The sequence below is a fragment of the Vigna umbellata genome, chromosome 4, assembly GCF_029865625.1.
Source record: "Vigna umbellata cultivar VRB3 chromosome 4, Vumbellata_1.0, whole genome shotgun sequence".
NCBI lineage: Eukaryota > Viridiplantae > Streptophyta > Magnoliopsida > Fabales > Fabaceae > Vigna > Vigna umbellata.
Window position 1 is genome coordinate 35,560,491 of NC_142168.1, and position 10,011 is coordinate 35,570,501.

At 34.6% G+C, this 10,011-nt stretch overlaps 1 protein-coding gene across 1 annotated transcript; it reads left to right on the forward strand.

The window, feature by feature from the left end:
• Positions 1-7,078: 7,078 nt before the first annotated feature.
• Positions 7,079-9,281, forward strand: LOC124821920 (cytochrome P450 82A3-like). The gene is made up of 2 exons (XM_088114651.1): positions 7,079-8,088; positions 8,236-9,281. The coding sequence occupies exons 1-2, from the start codon at positions 7,111-7,113 to the stop codon at positions 8,863-8,865; spliced, it is 1,608 nt and encodes a 535-aa protein (XP_087970777.1). The 5' UTR covers positions 7,079-7,110; the 3' UTR covers positions 8,866-9,281.
• The last annotated feature ends 730 nt before the right edge of the window (positions 9,282-10,011 follow it).

Below are 10,011 nucleotides of genomic sequence, written 5' to 3' on the forward strand. Positions count from 1 at the left end.
TCTCATTTTCAGAATTTAAACGTTCTGAAATGTAGACAAATTTCAATTTATTAAATTTTAGTCTACTGTGAGGGTCGTTTTATGTGATATTGTTAGAATAAATGACTTTGTTCAAAATTATCTTATAAAATGGTTTTATATCAAGTTGATCAAGTTGACGTAAGACTATTAACTACTTTTTGATACTAAAGTATATACATTTTATGCAAAAGATTAAACATTAATAATGTGCGGTAGCTTGATAATGAATAAAATAATATATTTAATCACTTTGATATTATATTAAAAAGAAAATATTAAATTTAATTTAATTTCACAAACTTAATTTATAAATATATTTTAGAATATCAATTAACATATTTTAGAGTGGGTTCACACGTAAGCCAATCAACAAAGATATGATTATATAAAATAAATCAAACGCATAAATATCGTAGAAAGAAATTAAAAACATCATTATCCATTTTGTTTTAAGTCAGAATGTTTACTTCCGTACACACGACAATGCTATATTAATCTTTGTTGCATAATTGAGTTATCAAAGGTTCAACTATTTTACGAGGATAGGGTCTGTATTTTGATGTACTAGCTTCAAATTTAATTGAGACTTGTGAATACTTTTTGTTTCTGGTGATGGGAACGGGGAAAACTCCTGCTACCTCTGTCCAAAAACACTTCTTCTCAGCCGATCGGTCCTTTGTCCTTCGCCTTTCTTCTGCTCGTTCTCAGTATAAGTGGGGTGACCTGCAAGAAACACTCCGACGCTCAAGTCAGAATTGGTCTTTGCAAGTCTATGTAATTATCAAAAAACAGAGAGTTTACCTTCTCCTTCATGATTTCAGAGAATATTACCCATTAATTTACCTCTTAATGACTTTCAATGCTAATCTTAAATATTCGACAACGACCGTTACCTCATTAATTACACATTCATGAGCATTCAACCGCTGTCTCCAAACAGTTTTAGAGGCCCGCCCGATCGGACATATTAGACTTAAGGAACCCGATCGAACATATTAAACTTGAAAGACCCGATCGGACACGTCTGAACACTCCCGGTCGGTTACTCCGCCGGTAGTAACACTTTTCATCAAAATTTATGATATTTGCATAAGTATTGATGGTTGATGATTAAATTTTGCTGAAAATTTTAATTAGTTATTTCTAGTGAAAAATTTTCTTTCAAATACCAAAAGTGAACAAATACCAAAAGTGACATTCTTATTACGGTACTAGTGCAAGTATCATGGATTAAACCTCTCTTATATGACAATAATTTCGAATGAATTACTATTTTTTTTTTTATTTTTCCCCTTTATATTTTTTATTTTGTTATTTTTAAAAAGTAATGCACCATCAGTTATTAAATTGATTCAAACTTAAAATAAGAAATACGAAATGAATCTTAAAAGGTAAAAGGCGCTTTTGGTATCCCTTAAGTTTATTTATCTTCATACACTCACGTATATTCACACGTACGGGTAAAATAGTTATAAAAAGTAAATTTTATATTTGTAAAAGAAAAGAAAAAGAAAAAAAATTATGTGTGAGAAGTATTATTACTTTTTTTTTAAAATAATGATAGAGTGATACATATTTATAGTCATAAAAAAATAAATTTTAATAATTAAAAAATTATAAAAAATAAAAATAAAATGAATATAAAAAGTTATGTATCAAATTATCATGATTTTTATATCTTTAATGTAAGAGAATATGTCATATGTAATAATTTTAAATGATGTCATTCAACTAATAGGTAGTCACCTAGTCCTTGTCGAGAGTGATTTCACATTCGACATCCTTAGCCACCTTTCCAATCTCTTCTTGACATCCATTGGTCAAGCTGGGTTTAGGCCTGCACCGATCACACATTGTCTTTTCTTGGTAAATTTCAACTGCAACTGTCTCTAATGCAATAGTGTTATTCCTACCTCTTCGACATAAATGGAGGCTCACCACGAAAACAACAACTACACTTCTATGACGTGGGCCTCATGGTTTCAACATATTTTGTACTATACAAGGAGATCTCCTCCTACATTGAGGTGCCACGCTGATCATCGACGGGTTTGAGACTCTCTACCATGTGTTCTACCTACTCTAAGATATCACTAAGAGTGTGATTTTGTTTGACACTGAATAACAAGTTGAAGGAAAATTGAGACTTTTGTTTTCCGTTGTTTCTATTAAGGTGCCTCTCTTATGAATTCCAGTAATATTTTAATTCAATTTTAGTTTTGTCCTTTTACTTAAAAATTGACAGTAGTGGCTTTTTGTTCTTTAATCGTTCTATTGGGTGATTAAGAAAGTGATGGATGATGTTTCTTCATCGTCCTTTAAAAGTGTATTTTGTGTAAAACATTAATGTAACAAAAGGTATTTCTTTTATGTAATAAAAAAACAAAGAATGTTATTTTAATAATGATTACAACTATAGGATGAGAAAACAAAATGACTTGATTAATTGTATGCAAAACCTGGGAAGGAAGAACAAGAGTAGAATCGAATCAGCAAAGAGAAGGTGAAAGAATGTAGAGTCCATAGAGAATAAGAGAGGAAGAGTATTAGAAAAGAATTTACCAAACACATAATTCCCTTATAGCACATAGTCCTTCAGTATCACATTCTCCTTCTTTTTCCTCACGCTTTTTCTTCGATACTCATTTTGTTGATTTCTCTCCACATGTCTCTTTACTATAACTAAATTTCTTTTCTTATCCAGCTTATAGTCATTTGACGCACATGTTACATATGCCCTTGCGTTTTCCATTCATGAGATATACTAAATGTTCATGGCTTCAAAGCCCTTGATAAACTCTATAGCTTTGTGAAAGTACTAAAGGAGTTGATCGTTCTTAATTTTAAATGTTCTCTTTGATCTACAGGACCACAAATTGGGAGTCTGTTCCGTAATCTACTATGTTCGCTCCCACGACTATAGCTAAGATAAGACTTGCAATTAAGGCCCATACTTCGTCTAGTTATTAGAAATTTTGATTTTGAACACTAATGAGTGTTTTATTACTATACTATTCGACCCTTCAAGTATAATACCAACTTCTTCACCTTTCTTATCGGATGATCCATCAACGTACAACTTCAATATTTGGTTTGGACGGTCACCCTGACTTTGGACCTTAGTAGCGAACTCTACCAAGTGTTGTCCACAGACTAAGCTGCACAGTTTGTATTAGAGGTCGAATTCTAATAACCCAACTAACCAACTTACCATCCGACTAGCCAAATTGAGTTTCCTCAAAATTTTGGCGATAGATGATCGGTGAAAATGACCACCTGATGACTTTATAAGTATGGCATCAGCCAATGGGCTACCATAAGTAGTGCTAGTGCCACCTTCTCGATCTATTGGTAGCGCATCTCAACATCCTACAAAACCCTACTGATATAATAAATCTGTTTATACTTAGGGGTCTTTTGTATCAAGGTCGCGCTTATCACTTCATTAGTAACGACCAGGTAGAGTTGCAACTCATTTCCTGCGACTGGTCACACTGCTTGTTCCACTTGACAAGAGAGCTCTTCTTTATCATCTTTTAGATGAGTCTTATTTTCTCGGCCAACTTGGGGATAAATAGAGAGAGGTCAGGCATCCCACCAACCTTTATAAGATGCCCGTGCACTTATCTGAGTTTGCCTCAATGACTCGTGTGGTTAGCATGAAACCCAAAAAATTTGCCTGCTGCAACATTGAAAGTACATTGAAAGGGTTTCAATCGCATAATGTATCGCATGATTTGACGAAATACCTTCTCTAGATCTTTGACATGCTCTTCTATTGATTGGGATCATACTAACATATTATCAACGTAGACCTCTATACAATGACCTATCTTATGGTGAAGTAGTTTGTCCATGAGGCGTTAGTACGTTGTCCCGACATTTTTCAGACCGAATGACATAACCTCATAGCAATAATTTGCTCGTTCAGTGATGAAAGTTGTTTTATCCTTATCGAAAGGATACATGGGTATCTGATTGTACCTAAAGTAAGCATCCAAAAAGCTAAGGATCTAATGGCCTAATGCACCATCAACCAGCCCATTAATGCTCACGAAAGGATAAATGCCCTTTGAGTAGGCTTTGTCAAGGTTTTGAACTTAGTGCACATCCTTCATTGACCACTCAACTTTTTTACCTTCATCACATTCGCCAGCCATGTGATGTATGTAACTTCTCGAATGAAGTTGACCTCTTCCAACTTCTTTACCTCGACCTCAATGACCTTTCTCCTTGCCTCGTACAAACGACGCTTCTTTTGGGCGACTGATTGAGACTCCTTGAAAAAGGTTAACTTATGAGAGATCAAGCTTGGTGAATGCTCGACATGTCAACAGTTGTCCACGCGAACAAGTCACTATTAACCTTCAATACTCTCGCTACAACTTACTCTTGCTTTAAACTCATGTTGTTGCCAATATTGGTTGTTTGTCCATCTTATTTTCCCATGTTCAACAACTTAATTTCTTCCTTTGACTTCATTTTGTCTTTTGTATTAGATTGAGGATCCAAGTCGGCTATAACCACTTCAGATCATCTGACCTTTCATGATGGGACATATGGCGTCACCTTAAGTCCAACGACATTCTCACATGACTTTTGATCTGCATCCACCATGCAAATTAATCCCCTGTTAGAAGGGAATTTCATCACCAAGTGAGGTGTGGAGACTATGGCACCAAAAGCATTAAGGCATGGTCATCCGATCAACATGTTGTAATGAGTGTTGGCCTCCACCAGCAGATACCTCACTTGGATCTCTTGGTTATCCCAACTGGTTCTGAATCTCGTCCTAAGGTTATGGTAAGAGTGGTTGTGGATCCTTTCGCCCGAGAACACGACAATTTGGTCATTGTACAAGACAATGAGGTCTTCAAACATGGTCATCTTCAAAACAGTCTTCGATTACAAGATGTTGACTGAGATTCCCTCGTTAATTAACATTTTTCGCACCTATAGTAAGGATAACAACAAGTTGGGTCGGGCATGGATAGTGTGTATTCGCTACCCAACCCACAACAAAAAAAATATATTCGTTACCCATTTAAAAAATACCCGTGGGTACTTTAAAATTCACAGTTACCGATGAATACCTACAAATATTGAAAAAAAAGATATTTTATAAATTTTTAAAGTAAAATTTATATAAAATTGAAAAAAATATATAAACTACAATATAAATTAAATTAATTAAAATTTAAATTAACCTAATAAAATATAAATTAATTTTAATTTTAATTAAATTTAACTAAATAAAATAAAAATTAAATTTTTATTTTTATTTTTATTTTTATATTTACAGTCAATTAATTTATAAGCGGGTATTAAAATACTCACTATATACTTATGGGTAATAAATTCATGTGGGTATTCACTATCCGTCGAAGATTTTATCCACGGATACTCATGTGCACAAGTATTTTTTCCTTCCCTACCCCATGTCGGGCTATCTCAACGGTGATAACCATGGAGTCATCCTGATCAGGATCAGAGCCTTGAAATCCTCATCCGTGAAGGTGATGGGCGACATAGTCATCAACTTTCGATCAACGATGTTGATGATCCGCCTCCCGCGACCCTTTTGATATTGTGTTTATGTGACCTCGAAGTGGGCAGTCCCTGCTTGTGCCTGATCTCTTTACAATGCTTTACATTTGTGAGGCATCTTCCTGCTTAAATTTGACATACTGTTTTAGGTGACTTGTTGGGATGACATTTAAGCATCACAAAAAAGATGAAAAAGAAGTAGCGTGTGGTTCAACCAAACCTAGTCACCACTACAACACTATCACAAACCACCATAGGTACTCTATGCCATTGCGAGCAAACAAGAATCCACAATAGGAGTCACCATGAACAAATAAAAGAATTGAAATTCTAAAAGAAAGAAAAGAAAAGAAAAGAGGAAAAAGACGAATCAGGTTACCGTATTTAATGAAATTTACTAATAGATTTTTCCTTCATAATTATCAACATATATAAATTTTTATAATAAATATTAATGATTTCATTTTTATTAATAAATTAGAGTACATCAAAATTCTATTGAGAAACATTGTTATCGATGAATTGTTTGAAACTTTTAACTAATTTTGATCATCAATGATGTCTATTTGTTTTTAGAGCAGTATGAATCATATTATATGATAAATTTGAAGAGATTTTACCCTAACCATGCCAAAATAAATTTGTTTACACTATTTCAACAAGAGTAGTTTTGACTTGGAGCAATTTGTTAAATTCTCAAATGAACTTTTAAACAAGATTTAGACTTAAAAGAAAAAAGAGGTTAAGTAACAAATAAATTATTTTGAATTTTCTTTCTAATTAATACTTATCCAAAACTGGTGATGCTTACACATTTTGACCATTTCATTTTTTTTCCTACATATATATCTCAATTACAATTCAGTACTAAGATATATAACGTAAAAAAAAATCAAATTAACTTTTAAATACTAATGTAATTAAATTGCTATATTATAAGAGTCCCTTGTTAATATTTAGGCACAATTTACGTCAATATATCATAGTGGTTTTTTTATAAATAACTTAGAATATTTTATAATTATTTTGATTATTTGAATGAAATTTAGTAGAGTTTAGGTTGAACGAATATAATTTTTGTTCTCTCATTATTACATTATGTTTTTATTTCCTATTTTTCAATCAAGTTAGTCGGTCATTGTAATATTTATAAAAATATGGTTTTTCATAATGTTTCTAAAATACGTAATTATCAAACTTTTTAACATATTTCAAATTGTATTTTTCAAATTGTCTTTCTATCATAATGAATTATAACAATTTTCTCTCTTTCCTTTTTCTTTTCTTTCTTTCTATCTATTTGATTATAATTAGTTATAATCAATGTGAAAGATGCATGAATGCGTTGGTCTTGTTATTGGTCATATGAGTCAATGTCACTGCTACAATCTTATCCTATTCCTGGTCAACTTTCCTTGGTCACCAAGGTTATTCAATTATTGGTCCAACCATGTGGCCGTGCACAAAGCTTAGACACATGCTTTCCTTATAAAAGCAGAAAGAAAAACAGTTCCAAGACATTCCACCTTATAACAAGCAAAAATGGACTTTCTCCTAAATTGCTTAACCTTAAACACCACCACTCTTATTGCATCGTTTCTTTCTCTAATCTTGTTATTTTTCTATCTATATCGTAGAATTTCTTCTGAGAAACGAGCTCCAATAGTGAAAGGTGCATGGCCAATACTTGGTCATCTTTCACTGTTAAATGGTTCAAAAACACCCCATAGAACTTTGGCTGCTTTGGCTGACAAGTATGGACCCTTGTTCACCATCAAACTCGGTCTGAAAGATGCTTTGGTGCTCAGCAACTGGGAAATGTCCAAGGAACTCTTCACCACAAACGACCTTGCCGTTTCATCACGCCCTAAACTCGTTGCTGTGGAAGTCATGTCCTACAACCAAGCCTTCGTAGGGTTGGCTCCATACGGACCTTACTGGCGAGAGCTTCGAAAGATTGTGACTGTTGAGTTTCTCTCCAACCGCAGAATAGAGCAACTCAGCCACATTCGTATCTCAGAGATTCAAACCTCATTCAAAGAGCTATACGATTTATGCTATACTAGTGTAAACAACAAGAAGGAGAATGAATCTAGTTATGGTGCTGCTACTTTGGTGGACATGAAAGAGTGGTTTGAACATTTGACTTTCAATATAATAGTGAGGATGGTGGTGGGGAAGAGGTACTTTGGTGTGGCGCATGTGGAGGGCAAGGAGAAGGCAGAAAGGTTTATGAAGAATTTAGATGAGTTCATGAATTTGATGGGCACTTTCACTGTGGCTGATGGGGTTCCTTGCTTGAGGTGGTTGGATTTGGGGGGCCATGAGAAGGCCATGAAAGCAACGGCTGAGGAAATGGACAAGGTGTTGAGTGAGTGGTTGGAGGAGCACCGTGAGAAGAAGGGTTTGGGTGAAAAGGTTAAGGGCGATCAAGACTTCATGGATGTGATGATTTCAGCACTTAATGGGGCTCCGATTCATGGGTTTGATGCTGATACCATTTGCAAAGCCACTACCCTGGTAAGTATAGTAATGAGCCATTTACTAAAATGCTATGAACATGGACATGGAAGCAAAATTGTATTCTGTCAAAGATTGAATAGTATTTCCAGTTTATTTCCTGTTTTTGTTCGAAGAATTTTTGATGAAGCTTGAACATATTTGCAGGAATTGATTTTGGGTGGAACTGATTCAACTGCTGTTACTCTTACATGGGCACTCAGTCTGCTAGTACGAAATCCTCTTGCAATGGAAAAGGCTAAAGAAGAAATAGACATGCAAATTGGGAAAGATGGATACATAAGAGAATCAGACATAAGCAAACTTGTGTATCTTCAAGCCATAGTGAAAGAGACATTAAGATTGTATCCACCAGCACCTCTTTCATCACCTCGTGTATTCATAGAAAACTGCATCTTAGGTGGCTACCACATAAAAAAGGGAACTCGACTAATGCATAACCTGTGGAAGATCCACAGAGACCCTAGTGTTTGGTCAGATCCTTTAGAATTCAAACCAGAAAGGTTCCTCACCACTCACCAACATGTGGATCTCAGGGGTCGACATTTTGAGTTGTTACCCTTTGGAAGTGGGAGAAGAATGTGTGCTGGAATGTCCCTTGGCTTAAACGTGCTTCATTTCACTTTGGCTAATATGTTGCATTCCTTTGACATCTCAAATCCTTCGACCGACCCTGTTGATATGACTGAGTTCTTTGGATTTACCAACACCAGAGCTACTCCACTGGAGGTTTTGGTTAAACCACGTCTATCTCCAAACCGTTATCAAGCTTTGTAATCCTTATGTTCTGTATTGTCCCTGGTTTATGGTTGTGGTTGCAGTTACAATTTCGTCACAAAAGTTGACATTACAAGAAATTGTGGAAAAATGAAACCATGTGATTGTAATGAGTTAAAAAACCTTAATTCTCCGGCTGAAGTTGGTGTTGATAGCTGAATTTTGAATTATGCTTTTGTCATTACGTCGTCAATCGATTCATGGTTTGTGATCATTTGAATGTATTATGTGAACTGGTGATAGTTTTGTTCTTCGGTAGATGTCTGTCACACAGAGTTAGTTGTCATGAAAAAATGTAATTTTGTAATGAATTATACAAATCACTGTATCGGTTTGTGATTCCTAGGAGAATATATTATCATAGAAGAATAAATGAAATGGTGCGCATTCCAAATTTCTGAGGGTGCTTTGATTTATTCTATGAATGAATTGGTTAACTGCTTAACCGTGACTGATGAAGCTGTGTATTAGAAGGCAAAGGCAAATTACAGGGTATTCTATGAATGAATTGTTTTAATGTTTATGCACTGCTTTAATGTCTATGTACCGTTTGAATAATGGCCTCATTGAGAATTAAGTTTGTAATATACTCACAGAATGTACCTTTTTCTTCATTCCCCATGCTAATCCTACATCCATCGTTTTTCTCTGGGGATGAAATTGTGAATTCTCAATATTTAGATTATTTCTTAATTTGCATATTCTTTTATTAGTTAATTTTCATATTTCTTTTTTGGTTTAATGTTTCAATAGCTATCTGTTTTCCTCATAATCTTAAGGTTTAATACCCAATTTTGTCCCCAGTTTGGTTCGGAAATCTCAATTTAGTCCCTCTATATAAAAGTAATTGTAATGGATCCTTACTTGTAATTATGTGAGTCAAATTAGTCCCTTCCGTTAAATATAGGCAAACGGAGTTAATGGGCTGATGATGTGGCAGTAGTCACTGATTAGGTGTCAACACGTAATTGAGATTGTGCTTACGTGGTGTTAGGGCACCTGATTTTAAAGTTAGGGCACCTAATTGGAAATTGGGGATAAAGTTAGGGCAACTGGAGTTGGAGTTCTTCACGTGCATTGAATAGAAAGAAAGTTAGGGCAGCTGGAGTTGGAGTTCTTCACGTACATTGCCAACACGGAGCAGTT